This window comes from Monocercomonoides exilis (assembly GCF_001643675.1).
Source record: "Monocercomonoides exilis strain PA203 chromosome Unknown scaffold8-1962414, whole genome shotgun sequence".
Taxonomy (NCBI): domain Eukaryota; phylum Preaxostyla; order Oxymonadida; family Polymastigidae; genus Monocercomonoides; species Monocercomonoides exilis.
The window spans coordinates 84,507-104,777 of record NW_027150553.1 but is presented as its reverse complement, the minus strand read 5'-3'; the positions used below and the strand labels follow the sequence as shown (position 1 = coordinate 104,777).

General features: G+C 34.8%; 5 protein-coding genes across 5 annotated transcripts; 2 read left to right on the top strand and 3 right to left on the bottom strand.

Annotated features, from left to right (window-relative positions):
• Positions 1-1,927: 1,927 nt before the first annotated feature.
• Positions 1,928-4,426, top strand: MONOS_16039 (uncharacterized protein; the record flags this gene model as incomplete). Its single annotated transcript, XM_067868947.1, has 1 exon — positions 1,928-4,426. The coding sequence occupies one exon, from the start codon at positions 1,928-1,930 to the stop codon at positions 4,424-4,426; it is 2,499 nt and encodes an 832-aa protein (XP_067732757.1).
• A 2,232-nt stretch (positions 4,427-6,658) lies between these two features.
• MONOS_17122 (uncharacterized protein) lies at positions 6,659-7,343 on the bottom strand (the record flags this gene model as incomplete). The annotated part of the gene is made up of 2 exons (XM_067870012.1): positions 6,659-6,856; positions 7,227-7,343. The coding sequence occupies 2 exons, from the start codon at positions 7,341-7,343 to the stop codon at positions 6,659-6,661; spliced, it is 315 nt and encodes a 104-aa protein (XP_067732756.1).
• A 527-nt stretch (positions 7,344-7,870) lies between these two features.
• On the top strand, positions 7,871-8,537 carry MONOS_17121 (uncharacterized protein; the record flags this gene model as incomplete). Its single annotated transcript, XM_067870011.1, has 2 exons — positions 7,871-7,987; positions 8,358-8,537. The coding sequence occupies 2 exons, from the start codon at positions 7,871-7,873 to the stop codon at positions 8,535-8,537; spliced, it is 297 nt and encodes a 98-aa protein (XP_067732755.1).
• A 1,562-nt stretch (positions 8,538-10,099) lies between these two features.
• On the bottom strand, positions 10,100-13,285 carry MONOS_17120 (uncharacterized protein; the record flags this gene model as incomplete). The annotated part of the gene is made up of 1 exon (XM_067870010.1): positions 10,100-13,285. The coding sequence occupies one exon, from the start codon at positions 13,283-13,285 to the stop codon at positions 10,787-10,789; it is 2,499 nt and encodes an 832-aa protein (XP_067732754.1). The 3' UTR covers positions 10,100-10,786.
• Positions 13,286-16,830: 3,545 nt separating this feature from the next.
• On the bottom strand, positions 16,831-18,577 carry MONOS_18572 (uncharacterized protein). Its single transcript, XM_067871603.1, has one exon. It carries the CDS (start codon positions 18,453-18,455, stop codon positions 17,631-17,633), a length of 825 nt encoding a protein of 274 aa, XP_067732753.1. The 5' UTR covers positions 18,456-18,577; the 3' UTR covers positions 16,831-17,630.
• Positions 18,578-20,271: the final 1,694 nt, after the last annotated feature.

Below are 20,271 nucleotides of genomic sequence, written 5' to 3'. Positions count from 1 at the left end.
AATGTCAACAACGTGTTTTTTTTTGCAATTTTGTGAGTGATAATTATTGAAATCACACTTTTATTATTACATTATTTCGTTTTGAAATTTGTTTTGCATTCTTGTTAATGAACATTGGAAAGTGATAACATCATCAACAAAAAATCTTTCATGAATGCATCCCGAACGTATGTTTTTGTAACAATTGCAATTCATGAAATATGGAAATGATAGTTATCCAGCCATCTCCAAATGCATGCTATAAATTCAACACAGCGAATTAAGCAATGATTTCAAAAAGAATAACCCGTGAAATCATTTCACAACTAAAAAATATTATTTCCATCAATAAAAACGAATTACCAAAATGTGATAGAACCATCATTTTTTATTTTTTCGAAAAATTGTGAAATAGAGAAATAAAAATAAATATTTTCAACTATCTGCCATTTTTCTAATGATATTTCTTATTTTTTTTAAAATAGTTGTTTTTCTTCATTTTGTATCTATCAAAAAAACATTAGTTCCTTCGTTATTTCAAACAAAAAAGGCAATGTTTGTTTCACTGTTTGTAATTCTGAGTGAAATGCACTTATTGTCTTTGAATCGCTGAAATGAAAAATAATGCTTCATAAATAGCACTTTTTGTTGTTAACAAAGTTCTGGATAGTTCCTTTTCGTTTCAATCCTTTATCTTCCTCTTTTATTTTTCATTAATTCACGTTTTATTTCATTTGTTAATTTTTCACTTTATCTTTCTCTTTGTCTTTCTTTTCATTTTCATCTTTTTGATAATCATCTCATTTTCACAACTAATTTTTCAACTCTCACTTCTCATTCTGAATGATGTTGGGTGTCGCATTCTTTTCCTGTCCACTTCCTCTGAACATTCGCATTCAACATTAAAACATCTGTCAAAATTTTTTTGAAAAGTTCCTTTTGTTTAATTTTCAAATAAAGAAAAAATTTTATATTTCGATAAAATTTCTGTTCCCACTTACGAAACTTCACTTTGAATAAAATAATAACATTGTCAAGATTGTGTTTTCATGACAGCAAAATTTGGTGAGTGGGAACAGAAATTTGATCGAAATATGAAAATTTAATTTTATTTGAAAATGAAACAAACGGAACTTTTCAAAAAAATTTAGACATCTCTTTTCTCCCTTTTCTCCCTTTTCTCCCTTTTCTCCTTTTTTCTCCCTTTTCTCCCTTTTTCTCTCTTTTTCTCCCTTTTCTCCCTTTTTCTCTCTTTTCTCTCTTTTGCTTTTGTCTTTTCATACAGCCATTTCTTTTCCAAAGGCAACATTTCAGCCTCTCTTCAGAATGTGCATATTCTCCATCAGAGTAAATGGCATTCATCTTTCACTTCTCTTCTGCCACACACTTAGACACTCCCAAACACACACTCTCTCAACTGTTGCTGTGGCAGATCCAAATGAATGCATCCCTGAAGCGATTTGAAATGTGAATGAAAAAATAAAAAAGAAATGAATTGGTGAAAAGAAATGACTGAACTCAATTCTAAGAGTGTTTCTGAGGGTTTTGGTGCAAAAGCAAAAGAGCAGAAAATATAAGACTCAACATAATTTCACAGGTTAATTACTTTTCACTACTTGGCTTTTCATTTTCATTCACTTATAATTTGTTAAACGAACGTCAAAAGAAATAAAAATATGAATAATTAATCTTGAGTTTTTTTCTGTTTTGAAAAATTGTTTGAATAACAAAATGCCACACTGCCAAAAATCATGCAATCACTTTATGCTCATTTTCTTATTTATTTAAAGATGATAAACAGTTTTTTTAAAAAAAATATTCAAATATGATCAAGTATATAATATTTATTTCAAATAATACTTTTTAACGATTGACTTTTTTCTGCTTATATTGCAGGACGAGCAGCAAAACCGAAGCGTTGAGCGGTAAAATAAGATATACAACAGATATGCAAAAATTGAAAAGTGATCCATTGAAAAGGGACAAGGATGGAAGAACAGAAGCAATGCGATGGATTGTTGAGAAAATGACAGAACCTCCGTTGGAAATGAGACATGAAACAACGCTTCATGATAAAAATGGTTGGACAATGGCAATGCTGTGGATTGGATTTACCCATACGGAACCTCCACAATGGATGAGACATGATATAACTCTCGGAAATAATAATGGATCAACGATGGCAATGATATGGATCACAAACATCAAAACAGAGCCACCAGAATGGATGAGGCATGATATTGCGCTTCCCAATAAAATTGGATCGATAATGGCCTTTTATTGGATTATATACGTTAATTCAGAACCGCCGAAGTGGATGAGACACGATATTGCATATACAAATTATAAAGGATGCTCAATGGCTATGTATTGGATTGAATTTGTGAAGACAGAGCCACCAATGTGGATGAGACATGATATTACACTTACCAATAAGAATGGGTACACAATGGCTATGTTCTGGATTCAATTTGTTCAAACAGAACCCCCAGAATGGATGAGACACGATATTTCACTTGCTGATAAAGACGGATGGACAATGGCTATGTATTGGATTCACTTTGTCAAGATGGAACCGCCAGAATGGATGAGACATAAAATAACACTTGGCAAAAAGGATGACTGGACAATGGCGATGCTATGGATTTATCATGTCAAGACAGAGCCACCAGAATGGATGAGACACGATACAACACTTAAAGATTCTGATGGATGGACAATGGCCATGCTGTGGATTGAATATGTGAAGACAGAACCACCAATGTGGATGAGACATGATATTACACTTCGCGATAGCGGTGGAGAGACAATGGCTATGCTGTGGATAAAGGAGGTCAAGACAGAACCACCTTTATCAATAAGACATGCAATAATACTTACAGATAACAATGGTGAAACAATGGCGATGAAGTGGATTCAATTTGTGAAGACAGAGCCACCAGAATGGATGAGGCATGACAACGAAATTGCTGACAAAGAAGGACGAACAATGGCAATGCATTGGTTAAAGGAAGTTAAGACAGAACCTCCTTTATGGATGACAATGGATAACGCACAAGGCAACAATGATGGGAGGACATTGTCAATGAAGTGGATTGTGGAGAAAAAAACAGAACCTCCCGAGTGGATGAGGCATGATGTAACATTAGGGAATATCAATGGGAATACGATGGCCATGCTGTGGATTGCACATGCGAAAACAGAACCACCAAAATGGTTGAGGCATGAAAGTGCGCTTGCAGACAATGACGGATGGACGATGGCAATGTATTTTATTATTTGCGTAAGAGCTGATCCTCCAGAGTGGATGAGACACAGTATTACGCTTTCTGATAAGAGTGGAAGGACAATGGCCATGCATTGGATTAGAAATATCAAAACAGAGCCACCAGAGTGGATGAGGCACAATGTTGCTCTGAGAAACAAGGAAGGAAAAACAATGGCCATGTTGTGGATTCACTTTGTTCAAACAGACCCTCCAGAGTGGATGAGGCATGATATTGCGCTTGTTGAAAAATTTGGCAGGACAATGGCTATGATATGGATTGAATGTGCTAAAGCAGATCCACCAGAATGGATGAGACACGAAAATACATTCGCAGACAAAGGAGGACGAACAATGGCTATGATATGGATTGAATATGTGAAGACAGAACCACCGAAATGGATGAGACATGGAAGTTCATTTCCTGATAAAGACGGCAAAACAATGGCCATGCTGTGGATTGAACTCGTGAAGACAAATCCACCAGAATGGATGAGACACGACGTAGCACTCAAAGATAATGACGGGTGCACAATGGCAATGCTGTGGATTGAGAATGTTAAAGCAGACCTACCTGAATGGATGAGGCATGATATTACTCTTGGAAATAAGAAAGGAAAAACGATGGCAATGATATGGGTTGCAAATGCTAAGACAGACCCACCAGAGTGGATGAGACATAACAACGAAGTTGCAGACAAGAAAGGACGAACAATGGCCATGCATTGGATAAAGGAAATCAAGACTGAGACACCACTGTGGATGAGACACAACATTATCCTTAATGACTGTTATGGCTTGACAATGGCGATGATATGGATTACAAATGTCTTTTCAGAGCCGCCAGAATGGATGAGACATGACATTGAACGAACCGATATCCTGGGACGAACAATGTCGATGATGTGGATTCAGTTCACTGAAACTGAACCACCAGAATGGATGAGGCATAAAAATGAATTTAAGGATAAGGCTGGGAAAACGATGATCAACTATTGGGAAGAATATGCGAGAAGAGAGATCCCGGAATGGATGAAATACGATGAATTTGTTGTTGTTGTTGCAGATAATGATGGAGCAACAGATGCAATGCGTTGGCTCAAGGAAATGTTACAAAAGCATCAGAACGAAAGTGGAAAGGAAATACACTTGAAGTTGAAGATAGAATCGGGAAGGGAATAATGCAGATTTATTTGTTGAAGTGAGATCCATTGCCATCACGAATGAAATGATGTATTGCAGCTGGAGATAAGCGCATGATGATGAGTGTTGAAATAGATGCACCAGAAATGGAAGAAGACTGATAATTCCGCAAGAGTGATTGAATCATTTGCATTGAAGATATTATTTCTGAAGCATTAAACAAACGAACCAACAGATTTGCATGTGTGTAAATAAAGGCTGTTTAGCAACATTTCTTAATTCATGACTTTTCTTTCTCTCTTTCTTTGAAGCTGGTTTTGCTCTATTGGCAGATGGTTGGACATGCTTCAAAGATATCTCATTTTGATCTCTTTTCGATTTGCTTTCGATTGTTTTTTCATTTCAGCAGAACAATTGAAGCTGTTCACTTCAAAATTTTTATTTTTGCTTATTTTTCAAAATATATCTTTTCAATTTTTATTTGATTTTGTAAATAATGAATGACAAGCTCAATGTAAATCATCTTATTTTTCTTTTTTTTCTTTTCTTTTCTTCTTCTTCTTATTTTTTTTTTTCCAATTTGCCAACGTAACCGAAATTTCACTTTGGCATTTTGAAAATGAAATGAGCATTTCTGTGATTTGGAGTTGAGAGAACTGTTATTCTTAGTTGTTGTGCTTTGACGATTTTGTTGCAGCCATTTTGATCAGATTCAACAGTTGCAATTCAGTTAATTATTGAGTCATATTTGTTCATTTTTGGGAATTGAAAGTGTTTCGTTGCTATCTTGAAAAAAACACAGAATATTCACAAAGACAACATGAACTTTGACATTCAGATGGTTCATTTGAAATCACACGAAGTCACAATTTCTGAGAAAGACATAACAAATATCTGTAAGTGTCACATTAATGATTTATTAAAAAAGCTTCGAAGAAATACACATTTTTATATCGCATTGACAAATCACATTACACAATAATATGTGTGAAAAAAATAAAATTGATTATTAAAAAAGGAAATCCTTTTGTGAAATAGGCCCCATTGTCGTTGTTGAAAACTCATTTATTGAAGTGTGAGAAATTCTCTTCAAACACATCTGAATGACAAAAATCAGAGTTCCGATTGAATACTGTCTCTTTCGAATTGTGGAAGAAGGCAAGCTGAAGAACAGATGAAAACCTCGAGGAGAGAGCGTGAATGATTCAATGAAGAAGACTCATGAACTGTTTGAGATGGAAACTATGGAAATGCCATTGAAGAAAGGAGAAAAATAGATGGATCAATCACAATCTTCTGAACATCTTTTCCACTGAAGGAGGTTCAGTTGAATGCATTCGAGGTAAAATGTTCAGACATGATTCTTTTAATGAGAATTGGAAAAGATTTTCTTTTCCATTCACTTCAACAACAGAAACAGAATCCACATTTGTCATGCAGGAGAATTTATATCCAACCACTTCATTCGTGTTGAATCTGATTATACCAATCACTTGAATGTGGATTTGAGGGGTTCGCTGTTTTTGTTGTTGGGTGGAAGAAACGAGATGAATGAGACGAAAACAGCTGTTCAATTCCCATTAGTGGTGGGAAATAATATCTTCCATTCATTTCACGAAGACAAAGAATAATCTTCAATGACTGATCAATATTCTCACATTTCATAATTCTCTGAGCATGCGATGTATTCATCCATCTCTTCATCAACAGCCATGCCATCCATGAGTGATCATGAGGAGGAGGACGAAATCCTTCTGCCCTCATCAGTCTTTGAGGTGGAAGATGTCAGAGCTGGTGATGGGAATGAAGATGTGAAAAGCAAAGGAGGATGTGATATACTCAATCTGGACAATCCTTTCAGAGCATTTGATGCTTCTTGTTCACTTTTGTGGGAGAAATGTTGGCAGATACGCTCCATCTTTTATTTGTGTCTGTTCTGTTGTTGACTTTGATGCTCAATCTGGTTATCGAATTAATAAACATGAAAGATGTTAAATTATCGTCTGCACAACTAATTCAACCAATTCCTTCTTTTCTCTTTCATGTTCCTCTTTCTCTTCGCCATGTTTCTTCTTCTTTCTTCTTTTGTCTTATTTTTCATCTTTATCTCCTTCCCTTTTATGGTTCTTCCACATATTCGTTTATGAGTGCATGAATTTCTGTGGTAACATCTCTGCTGCAATCATCATCTCTCACAGTCCTGACTCCAATTTCTGCTTCTCTTCATTCCTCTGAGCAGGCTTCTCTTTCACTTTCATTTTCTTCAGCTCATCACTCCTCATCGTAGATGCTATCCTTCTTTCCCTTCTTCTTCTTCTTCTTCTTTCCCTCTTCTTCTTCATATCCTTCCTCTGTTTCCAACTTTAATCTCTTCAACTCTCTCTTCTTCGTGCTCAATACCATAACTTGCACTTCTTCTGTCAATTCTTCATGACTCATCCCACTTCCATTGTGCGTGTCTGTCTTCAACTGAGTTGCAGAATTATTGAGAGAAAATAACTGAATAGAATAAGGGAATGTATTTCTTGATTTAATTAATATTTTTGAGTCAATTGGAGAAGAAGAGGATATTGAAATATCATTCGGGGAATCCGCTTCGGAGAAGAGAGAAAGATGGATTTATTGATAATCTGGTTGGGAAGGAAAAGGAAATGATTCAACAATGGAAAAAAAGAAGAATAAGAGAAAGCAATGAATGGAGAAGGTGTAGGAGTACACATGAAGCTGAATAGAAGTCAAACAATAAATCCTCTTCTTTTCTTTCAAAGAGAATCTTTATTTCCTGTTCCACCCCTCCTCAATTATCAACATTTCTATATTTGCAATTGCTTTTTCATACGAAAAAAGTGCTATCATTCACTAAACATTCATCTCTCCCCTTCTTATCTTTCACTTTCGCTTTCTCTCCGACTTCTCCAACACTTTCCCCAAATGATTGGTCTTTGTCCAATCTCATGTTGCACAAGCTTCAAATCAAAACATCTTCCTTTTCTTTTTTTTCTTTTTCTTCTTCCTCTTCTTTTTTATTTTTTTTCTTATTTTTCTCCTTTTCCAACTTCTCTTCTTCTGTGAAGAAATGATCTTTTTTTATGAAAAGCTGTACGCAGATAGCATTCTTTCTTTCCTTTTCAGTTTTCTTCAGCATTTGCGGTGTAAAACTTCTCAAGTTCAAACAAGGCACACATGATCGAAGAAAACATCGACGTTTTCTGTTTCTTCTTCACAAAACAAAAAAGTATTTAAAAAAAATTAAAAAACAATGAAAAAGAAAAGAAAAAATTGGTATGAAACAAAATCAAGAAAGCAATATATTTCATTCCATGAATCTCAGCATATCTGTGAAGACAGATACTTCTTATATAACTTATATGATAATAATTCATCATTAAAAAAAATGTGAACAAATATGCCAAATGCAAAGAAGAGGAAGAGGAGGAAGAGGAGGAAGAGGAAAAAGAAGTTTTGATTTGAAGCTTGTGCAACATGAGATTGGACAAAGACCAATCATTTGGGGAAAGTGTTGGAGAAGTCGGAGAGAAAGCGAAAGTGAAAGATAAGAAGGGGAGAGATGAATGTTTAGTGAATGATAGCACTTTTTTCGTATGAAAAAGCAATTGCAAATATAGAAATGTTGATAATTGAGGAGGGGTGGAACAGGAAATAAAGATTCTCTTTGAAAGAAAAGAAGAGGATTTATTGTTTGACTTCTATTCAGCTTCATGTGTACTCCTACACCTTCTCCATTCATTGCTTTCTCTTATTCTTCTTTTTTTCCATTGTTGAATCATTTCCTTTTCCTTCCCAACCAGATTATCAATAAATCCATCTTTCTCTCTTCTCCGAAGCGGATTCCCCGAATGATATTTCAATATCCTCTTCTTCTCCAATTGACTCAAAAATATTAATTAAATCAAGAAATACATTCCCTTATTCTATTCAGTTATTTTCTCTCAATAATTCTGCAACTCAGTTGAAGACAGACACGCACAATGGAAGTGGGATGAGTCATGAAGAATTGACAGAAGAAGTGCAAGTTATGGTATTGAGCACGAAGAAGAGAGAGTTGAAGAGATTAAAGTTGGAAACAGAGGAAGGATATGAAGAAGAAGAGGGGAAAGAAGAAGAAGAAGAAGAAGGGAAAGAAGGATAGCATCTACGATGAGGAGTGATGAGCTGAAGAAAATGAAAGTGAAAGAGAAGCCTGCTCAGAGGAATGAAGAGAAGCAGAAATTGGAGTCAGGACTGTGAGAGATGATGATTGCAGCAGAGATGTTACCACAGAAATTCATGCACTCATAAACGAATATGTGGAAGAACCATAAAAGGGAAGGAGATAAAGATGAAAAATAAGACAAAAGAAGAAAGAAGAAGAAACATGGCGAAGAGAAAGAGGAACATGAAAGAGAAAAGAAGGAATTGGTTGAATTAGTTGTGCAGACGATAATTTAACATCTTTCATGTTTATTAATTCGATAACCAGATTGAGCATCAAAGTCAACAACAGAACAGACACAAATAAAAGATGGAGCGTATCTGCCAACATTTCTCCCACAAAAGTGAACAAGAAGCATCAAATGCTCTGAAAGGATTGTCCAGATTGAGTATATCACATCCTCCTTTGCTTTTCACATCTTCATTCCCATCACCAGCTCTGACATCTTCCACCTCAAAGACTGATGAGGGCAGAAGGATTTCGTCCTCCTCCTCATGATCACTCATGGATGGCATGGCTGTTGATGAAGAGATGGATGAATACATCGCATGCTCAGAGAATTATGAAATGTGAGAATATTGATCAGTCATTGAAGATTATTCTTTGTCTTCGTGAAATGAATGGAAGATATTATTTCCCACCACTAATGGGAATTGAACAGCTGTTTTCGTCTCATTCATCTCGTTTCTTCCACCCAACAACAAAAACAGCGAACCCCTCAAATCCACATTCAAGTGATTGGTATAATCAGATTCAACACGAATGAAGTGGTTGGATATAAATTCTCCTGCATGACAAATGTGGATTCTGTTTCTGTTGTTGAAGTGAATGGAAAAGAAAATCTTTTCCAATTCTCATTAAAAGAATCATGTCTGAACATTTTACCTCGAATGCATTCAACTGAACCTCCTTCAGTGGAAAAGATGTTCAGAAGATTGTGATTGATCCATCTATTTTTCTCCTTTCTTCAATGGCATTTCCATAGTTTCCATCTCAAACAGTTCATGAGTCTTCTTCATTGAATCATTCACGCTCTCTCCTCGAGGTTTTCATCTGTTCTTCAGCTTGCCTTCTTCCACAATTCGAAAGAGACAGTATTCAATCGGAACTCTGATTTTTGTCATTCAGATGTGTTTGAAGAGAATTTCTCACACTTCAATAAATGAGTTTTCAACAACGACAATGGGGCCTATTTCACAAAAGGATTTCCTTTTTTAATAATCAATTTTATTTTTTTCACACATATTATTGTGTAATGTGATTTGTCAATGCGATATAAAAATGTGTATTTCTTCGAAGCTTTTTTAATAAATCATTAATGTGACACTTACAGATATTTGTTATGTCTTTCTCAGAAATTGTGACTTCGTGTGATTTCAAATGAACCATCTGAATGTCAAAGTTCATGTTGTCTTTGTGAATATTCTGTGTTTTTTTCAAGATAGCAACGAAACACTTTCAATTCCCAAAAATGAACAAATATGACTCAATAATTAACTGAATTGCAACTGTTGAATCTGATCAAAATGGCTGCAACAAAATCGTCAAAGCACAACAACTAAGAATAACAGTTCTCTCAACTCCAAATCACAGAAATGCTCATTTCATTTTCAAAATGCCAAAGTGAAATTTCGGTTACGTTGGCAAATTGGAAAAAAAAAAATAAGAAGAAGAAGAAAAGAAAAGAAAAAAAGAAAATAAGATGATTTACATTGAGCTTGTCATTCATTATTTACAAAATCAAATAAAAATTGAAAAGATATATTTTGAAAAATAAGCAAAAATAAAAATTTTGAAGTGAACAGCTTCAATTGTTCTGCTGAAATGAAAAAACAATCGAAAGCAAATCGAAAAGAGATCAAAATGAGATATCTTTGAAGCATGTCCAACCATCTGCCAATAGAGCAAAACCAGCTTCAAAGAAAGAGAGAAAGAAAAGTCATGAATTAAGAAATGTTGCTAAACAGCCTTTATTTACACACATGCAAATCTGTTGGTTCGTTTGTTTAATGCTTCAGAAATAATATCTTCAATGCAAATGATTCAATCACTCTTGCGGAATTATCAGTCTTCTTCCATTTCTGGTGCATCTATTTCAACACTCATCATCATGCGCTTATCTCCAGCTGCAATACATCATTTCATTCGTGATGGCAATGGATCTCACTTCAACAAATAAATCTGCATTATTCCCTTCCCGATTCTATCTTCAACTTCAAGTGTATTTCCTTTCCACTTTCGTTCTGATGCTTTTGTAACATTTCCTTGAGCCAACGCATTGCATCTGTTGCTCCATCATTATCTGCAACAACAACAACAAATTCATCGTATTTCATCCATTCCGGGATCTCTCTTCTCGCATATTCTTCCCAATAGTTGATCATCGTTTTCCCAGCCTTATCCTTAAATTCATTTTTATGCCTCATCCATTCTGGTGGTTCAGTTTCAGTGAACTGAATCCACATCATCGACATTGTTCGTCCCAGGATATCGGTTCGTTCAATGTCATGTCTCATCCATTCTGGCGGCTCTGAAAAGACATTTGTAATCCATATCATCGCCATTGTCAAGCCATAACAGTCATTAAGGATAATGTTGTGTCTCATCCACAGTGGTGTCTCAGTCTTGATTTCCTTTATCCAATGCATGGCCATTGTTCGTCCTTTCTTGTCTGCAACTTCGTTGTTATGTCTCATCCACTCTGGTGGGTCTGTCTTAGCATTTGCAACCCATATCATTGCCATCGTTTTTCCTTTCTTATTTCCAAGAGTAATATCATGCCTCATCCATTCAGGTAGGTCTGCTTTAACATTCTCAATCCACAGCATTGCCATTGTGCACCCGTCATTATCTTTGAGTGCTACGTCGTGTCTCATCCATTCTGGTGGATTTGTCTTCACGAGTTCAATCCACAGCATGGCCATTGTTTTGCCGTCTTTATCAGGAAATGAACTTCCATGTCTCATCCATTTCGGTGGTTCTGTCTTCACATATTCAATCCATATCATAGCCATTGTTCGTCCTCCTTTGTCTGCGAATGTATTTTCGTGTCTCATCCATTCTGGTGGATCTGCTTTAGCACATTCAATCCATATCATAGCCATTGTCCTGCCAAATTTTTCAACAAGCGCAATATCATGCCTCATCCACTCTGGAGGGTCTGTTTGAACAAAGTGAATCCACAACATGGCCATTGTTTTTCCTTCCTTGTTTCTCAGAGCAACATTGTGCCTCATCCACTCTGGTGGCTCTGTTTTGATATTTCTAATCCAATGCATGGCCATTGTCCTTCCACTCTTATCAGAAAGCGTAATACTGTGTCTCATCCACTCTGGAGGATCAGCTCTTACGCAAATAATAAAATACATTGCCATCGTCCATCCGTCATTGTCTGCAAGCGCACTTTCATGCCTCAACCATTTTGGTGGTTCTGTTTTCGCATGTGCAATCCACAGCATGGCCATCGTATTCCCATTGATATTCCCTAATGTTACATCATGCCTCATCCACTCGGGAGGTTCTGTTTTTTTCTCCACAATCCACTTCATTGACAATGTCCTCCCATCATTGTTGCCTTGTGCGTTATCCATTGTCATCCATAAAGGAGGTTCTGTCTTAACTTCCTTTAACCAATGCATTGCCATTGTTCGTCCTTCTTTGTCAGCAATTTCGTTGTCATGCCTCATCCATTCTGGTGGCTCTGTCTTCACAAATTGAATCCACTTCATCGCCATTGTTTCACCATTGTTATCTGTAAGTATTATTGCATGTCTTATTGATAAAGGTGGTTCTGTCTTGACCTCCTTTATCCACAGCATAGCCATTGTCTCTCCACCGCTATCGCGAAGTGTAATATCATGTCTCATCCACATTGGTGGTTCTGTCTTCACATATTCAATCCACAGCATGGCCATTGTCCATCCATCAGAATCTTTAAGTGTTGTATCGTGTCTCATCCATTCTGGTGGCTCTGTCTTGACATGATAAATCCATAGCATCGCCATTGTCCAGTCATCCTTTTTGCCAAGTGTTATTTTATGTCTCATCCATTCTGGCGGTTCCATCTTGACAAAGTGAATCCAATACATAGCCATTGTCCATCCGTCTTTATCAGCAAGTGAAATATCGTGTCTCATCCATTCTGGGGGTTCTGTTTTGAAATTATAAATCCATAGCATGGCCATTGTGTACCCATTCTTATTGGTAAGTGTAATATCATGTCTCATCCACATTGGTGGCTCTGTCTTCACAAATTCAATCCAATACATAGCCATTGAGCATCCTTTATAATTTGTATATGCAATATCGTGTCTCATCCACTTCGGCGGTTCTGAATTAACGTATATAATCCAATAAAAGGCCATTATCGATCCAATTTTATTGGGAAGCGCAATATCATGCCTCATCCATTCTGGTGGCTCTGTTTTGATGTTTGTGATCCATATCATTGCCATCGTTGATCCATTATTATTTCCGAGAGTTATATCATGTCTCATCCATTGTGGAGGTTCCGTATGGGTAAATCCAATCCACAGCATTGCCATTGTCCAACCATTTTTATCATGAAGCGTTGTTTCATGTCTCATTTCCAACGGAGGTTCTGTCATTTTCTCAACAATCCATCGCATTGCTTCTGTTCTTCCATCCTTGTCCCTTTTCAATGGATCACTTTTCAATTTTTGCATATCTGTTGTATATCTTATTTTACCGCTCAACGCTTCGGTTTTGCTGCTCGTCCTGCAATATAAGCAGAAAAAAGTCAATCGTTAAAAAGTATTATTTGAAATAAATATTATATACTTGATCATATTTGAATATTTTTTTTAAAAAAACTGTTTATCATCTTTAAATAAATAAGAAAATGAGCATAAAGTGATTGCATGATTTTTGGCAGTGTGGCATTTTGTTATTCAAACAATTTTTTCAAAACAGAAAAAAACTCAAGATTAATTATTCATATTTTTATTTCTTTTGACGTTCGTTTAACAAATTATAAGTGAATGAAAATGAAAAGCCAAGTAGTGAAAAGTAATTAACCTGTGAAATTATGTTGAGTCTTATATTTTCTGCTCTTTTGCTTTTGCACCAAAACCCTCAGAAACACTCTTAGAATTGAGTTCAGTCATTTCTTTTCACCAATTCATTTCTTTTTTATTTTTTCATTCACATTTCAAATCGCTTCAGGGATGCATTCATTTGGATCTGCCACAGCAACAGTTGAGAGAGTGTGTGTTTGGGAGTGTCTAAGTGTGTGGCAGAAGAGAAGTGAAAGATGAATGCCATTTACTCTGATGGAGAATATGCACATTCTGAAGAGAGGCTGAAATGTTGCCTTTGGAAAAGAAATGGCTGTATGAAAAGACAAAAGCAAAAGAGAGAAAGAGAGAAAAGGGAGAAAAGGGAGAAAAGAGAGAAAAGGGAGAAAAGGGAGAAAAAGGAGAAAAGGGAGAAAAGGGAGAAAAGGGAGAAAAGAGATGTCTAAATTTTTTTGAAAAGTTCCGTTTGTTTCATTTTCAAATAAAATTAAATTTTCATATTTCGATCAAATTTCTGTTCCCACTCACCAAATTTTGCTGTCATGAAAACACAATCTTGACAATGTTATTATTTTATTCAAAGTGAAGTTTCGTAAGTGGGAACAGAAATTTTATCGAAATATAAAATTTTTTCTTTATTTGAAAATTAAACAAAAGGAACTTTTCAAAAAAATTTTGACAGATGTTTTAATGTTGAATGCGAATGTTCAGAGGAAGTGGACAGGAAAAGAATGCGACACCCAACATCATTCAGAATGAGAAGTGAGAGTTGAAAAATTAGTTGTGAAAATGAGATGATTATCAAAAAGATGAAAATGAAAAGAAAGACAAAGAAAAAAAAAGAGGAAGAGGAAGAAGAAGAAGAAGAAGAAGAAGAAGACAAAGAAAAAGGAAGAGAAAAAGGAGGAGAATAACGACGATGAAGAGAAGATATCGTTTTGAGTTGAAAAGAAGATTTGAAGAAGTTTCGGAGAAATATGGTGAAACGCGGAGAAATATATGAAGGTAAAATGGAATTCTGCGTATTTGTTTGTTGACGAAGAATGAATCGAAAGATAAGAAAAGAGAAGAATGATGAGTGTTGTTAATGGACAATTTCAGGTTTCTGGTGAAGAAGGAAGAAGAGAGAAGGAAGAAGAGAGAAGGAAGAAGAAAGAAGAAGAAGATATAGACGATGATGATGATAACAATGATTGAATATCTTCATTTGAAGAAAGGAACAGCAAATAAATAGAGAAACATTGTGAAATTCTTATCTTCGTGCTCTAATCTTTTGTTTCTGTGCATTCTTCGCGCAATGAGCAGCCTTTGAATCCTTCACACTTTTTGTTCAATCCTTTTTTCTTTCCAACAAAAAAAAGGTTACAAATGAAAATTTTTCTTTTCCTCGTTTTTCATTTCATCTCCTCCTCTTTCCCTTCACTTCTTTCACATTTAAAATAATCTTCTTTTCTCAAAAGCAGCCTTTTCCAAAGCCCAATGATATGCATCTCTGTAATATCTTGAATTTCATCAATCTTCCCATTTGCTTTTTCCTTCACTGTTTTCTTTCTTCTTCTTCAAATCCATCCAATCTTTCGTTATTTCAACATCCCGCATCAAAAAATCGATTGAAAAATTCTTATAAAAATTATAAATTTAACAAACTTTCAAAGCGAATTTTTTGATCAGTTTCAATAAATATTTAGTATCTGCAATGTTCGTTTTTCCCAACAAACCATCATCAAATCCAATCGTTTTTCAATATTTCTTCAATATTCATAATAATTCAAGATGTTTCAATATCCATCCATTTCTTTCCAAAATACATCCATTTCCAGCTTTTCTGTAAATTGCTAAATTCAATTTTTCATCCGTTTTATCTCAAAACGGGAAGGTTTTTATCAAGAATTAAGTTCATTAAAGCTCCTGTCATGCATGTACAAAAGTCATTTGTTCCCTCCTTCCAAACTCCATATACTGCTCAGAACTGTTAAAGGCTTCTAAACTTAAATAAAAAGTCGGGTCCTTGCATTCTGAGAAGGCAACAAATGGAAATATCTTTTTAATGAATGGAACAATAAAAAAAGTTAACTCAAAAATACTTATTCTTTCAGCACACAAATTGCCGTATTTTCTCCAAAGATGCTTTTCATAAAAATCATCTTGTTCGTTCTTTCATCAGTGATTCGCTGTTGCTGTCTCATACCATCTCACAAAATATTATCATCATTTTTGCAGAAAATATTCACTGACTTATCTCGCACTCAGCCAGTTGTCATTCCAGCTCAAAATATTTCATTCGATCTGCTTAACCATAATAACATTACTGAAAATACTTTGAGTAATATTTTATAACTATTTTCAGTAATAAAATGGATGTTTATGATTCCGTCAGAAATATCCTAAAGCTGATCTCTCGTTAACTTTTCTTTTCATGAGCTCTTTTTGGAGTGAAAATTTGTCATTTCACTCACAATTCTCATTGAAACATTATTAAATTTCCTCATGAGTTCTTTCAAAACCCGATCAAATCACATCCATTGTTATTGATATTAAACATCTGCATCACATGCCTTTTGACGTGAACATTTTTGGAGTGACATGACGTGACAGAAAAAAACTTTTTTTCACTCGATTTTTTTGAATTTCACATATGCAAAAAAAAAAAAAATGAAAAATTAAAATTAAAAAGAGCAATAAATATATATTTTAATTTTTTTTATATGATTTTGTTTATATTAATAGTTATTTTTTTTCTTTGAAATTCATTTTCAAATATTAATTGCATAATGGGTTGTGTCGTGATCATTTTTATTGTATAAATACCGCGGCACTCACGTCACTGCCTGTCACAGACGTGAATTAAGTCAATAGTCCATTTTTTCAGATGTTTGGGGTTTAACTTGTTTGTATGTTATATTAAAGTTTTCAACTTGTTTAAATTCTTTTGTTTATTGTTTTTGAATTATTTTTATTTTTTCAATTTTTCTTAAATTTTTTCTTACTTATTTCAATCATTAAAGCGTGTTCTTCGTGTTTATATGAAGCAGACAAAAGATGCGCTTATTAGAACTTTTACAATGGCAGGAGTTGAGAGGTTAGGCGAAAGATATGAATGGCTGAAAGAGGTGGATTGCGCATGTGGGAATGAGCGTTGCGTGGTGGGTGTTTGACAGCGGGAAGTGGATGTTGGAAAGAGCAGAACAGTGGCAGGGTTGGTTGTGGTGATGGAGTTGCAGTTACTGGTGTTTTTTTATGATGTTTGAAAATGGGAAAAGGAGATTGGGGAAGAATGGGGGATGTGTGGGTGGTTGAGGAGTTTATGGTGAGAACTATAGTGCAAAGCTAGAGAAACAGGAAGAGATCAGATGGTGAAGGGTGAATGTCTAGGAAACAAGTTCAGCAGTGAGTGGAATGCTTGCTTTATAAGTGTGGTTGGAAATGCAGGATGGGATCACAGCATGCGCATTAGGAGTGTTTTTCTGTTCTTTGCTTTTGAACTTCGAAAGAACAAGCAGCGGGTTGCAGATGCGGCTGGAGTTTGTAATGAGGGAGTTACGGTAGTGCGGGCTGTCTCTTAGACAATTGTGAACGGGGCATACAGGATTGTGCGATTAAGGAAATACCACTTCAAGTTTTTAGGGCAGAACACAGAGCGGCTTGTGTATTGGAGGATAGAATGAGAGGCGATTAAGGAGAGCAGAACAAAAAGTGAGGTCTCGGAGCGGGTGATGTATTCGAGCGAGGAGCTGTTTGTTAAGAAGCGATTAAGCGAGGAACGAGAGGTGAGGGCAGGAGGGGAGAAAAAAGAGGAAGAATCATGAAGAGAGGGAAAACGAGCGAAACATGTGAATGAGGGAGCCAGAGCATGCACAGAGGATGGAAGAGGAGAGGAGGCAAGAAGAAAAGAAAATGAAGGAGGATGAAGGGGGAGCGTGTTGAGGAAGAGGCATCAGTGCGGGACGAGGAGAAGGATAGAAGAGGATCGGACAGCTGCAGAGGCAGTTCAGTGTCAGGAAGAAGGGGTTGTAGTTGCGCTAGTGTGGAAGCGTGATTGGAGGAGTTGGCAGCAAAGATGGTACTGCTGGCGTTGAGCATGAGAAATAAAAGAGAGAAGAGGAGGAGAGAAAGAGGATGAAGGAAGAGGAAGAAGAAGCGATGGGGGAGGAGTGGGTTGTTGATGCAGAAGAGAGAGCGCAGCGAGAACGAGAAGAGCTGGAAGAGTTGAAAGAGATGAGGAGGAGAGGAGAAGAAGCAAAGACAGAATCCAAATATGAAACTGAAAAAAGCAGAAGAGCGAAGAATGGCAGAGGAGGATGATGAGAAGGAAATTATTTGACGTGAAAAAGAAAAGGAAACGAAGAGACGGGAAAAAGAAAAGGGAAAAGAAGAAAAGGTTAAGAAGGAAGAGGCAACGAGGGCAATTTTCAATTTGCGGAGAAGGTGGAAAGATGGGAAAAAAAGAGAAGAAGAAGTGGATGGAGATGGGGATAAGGAGCCAAAAGATGTGGGGCACCGGAGGAAAAGAATTCGAGAGGGTGAGGTGAATAAAAATGGATGCCAAAGGTTTACAGAAGAATTGATTGTGTATGGTCTTGCCAATATTATTATTATAGATTGAATAATTATAGAAATTACAATGGCTGTGGTTCCTGATATTTTTGTTCAACAGAAATTTTTTGAAATAATTTCTGACCACTTTTTCATGGAATTTTTGTTTGCTATTGAAAATGGATATTTTTGGATCAAAGTTTTTCTTTCGCTCTTCAGTTTTTGCTTTAGTTGTTTTTGTGCTAGGAGTTGAAGACAGTTTGATGTGTTTTCGCATGCTTAGCATGCTTTTTTGCCTTTTGCAAAGAGAAAAAAAGGAAAAAAATGAAACAATCTTTTATTTTATTTGTCTTTATTATTTTTTATTAGAACATATACACAAAAAGAAAAGAATTTCTTTCATATTCATTGGTTATTATTCCTTGATTAAACTTTATTCAAAAATTACCAGAAAATGGTTTTTCTTGATAAAACAAACTATTCAAAATAAAAAGAATAAAATTTTCTATAGAAAATGATAAAAACATTATTAAAGATCATGAAAGATGTCTATTGAAGATTAAAATTTTTTTGTACATAAAAATGCAATCAAGTTTTATTCTTTTCAAATATATTCATTAATGAAAATGCAAAAAAGAAAACAATTTTTCTAAAACATTAACAAACAAATTGAGCAATTAATTTGTTTATTTGAACTGAAAGTTATAGCTTTTGTGAAAGAGAAAAAAAGAACTAAGATGAAATAACATTTCATTAAGGTTTGTTGTTGAAAACAGGATTGAAATTTTTTTTTCAATAAAATAATTTTTTCGTAAAAGTTTTATTCTGAGCCATATTTTGTTTTCAAATAGTTAAATAAAACAAAACTGAACTAAAAAAAAAAGTGTCTGGCACTGACTGACGTGGACTGACATTTTTGAAGGTGACGCAGATGTTTAATTGATATCATCTTTTGTCACATTATAGCCTTAATGAGTATTTATTTGTTTATGCATTTTTTCTTTCAAATTTTTCCGTAAACAGTCATTGGATATTGTAAGATCGAAAATATATTGTTTTTGGATTTGTCAACAATCATTGATAATTTGTTATTAATTTTCATTTAATATTTCAATTTAGACATCGTGCTAATTATTCAGTTGGGTGATTATTATAAAAAATATATGGGGGAAAATATGGACTTTCAAGCTTTTTATGCACAAAGTTTGAAAAAATGTTTCACTTATATCATTTTTAAACTTAATCAGATTTCAAAATAAATTTGATTTTCATATCTGCAAGCAAATATCATTGATATAATAACATCATATTGTGTGACATCACATGTATTTCAAAAAATAAACACATTTTTTTCTAATTTTTTGATCACAAATAGTCTATCAAAAGTGCATAATTTTTCAATGAAAATGCCTGAAGTCAAACATTTTGTCCCATATTTTTTGATTCATAATTATCGATTCAAAAATATTTTTTGAATATTGGAAAATGAACACTGAAAAGAGAACAAGCATATTCAAGAGATATTCGTCTTTATTTCAGCTCGCACATTTATTTTTGTAACTGTCACGATGAATTGAGAATTTGAATTTGAAATCTCTTTCCTATGACAAGCAATCAAGAAAAGTTATCACCCCAAAAAAAGTTGTGATAAAAAGAACAATCACACAGCTTTGAAAAAATCAAAGGTTGAAAAATTGACAGAAGAAAAATTTAAAAGAATATCCCTTCGTGAAAAATAATTTTTCTTAAATAACTATTATCGATAAACAATCAAATTGTTTTTCTGTATAAAGCTATATTATAAATGGTAATAAAGCATTAATTGTAACAAAAATTTGTGTAAAACTCGATGTTTTTTGAATCAGGAATTGATTGTCTTCAAAATACTGCACAACTCCATTGAATTTTTCATTTCAAAAGCAGAAGTCATTATTTTTATGATTATTTGCATGGAAAATGAACTGATGAACAAATGAATAAAGCATAGAAAGTAATTGAATATTCGTGCAATTGTCAGCCTTAGTGAAACATTAATGTTACAAATATGGTTGATGCAAATTGCATTTTTCTCATTATTTCTTTTTTTTTTTCATTATTAAATT

What these genes read in the sequence shown, in the direction of transcription:
- MONOS_18572 (XM_067871603.1), bottom strand. Translation starts at nt 18,455, where the DNA reads ATGCTAAGCATGCGAAAACACATCAAACTGTCTTCAACTCCTAGCACA.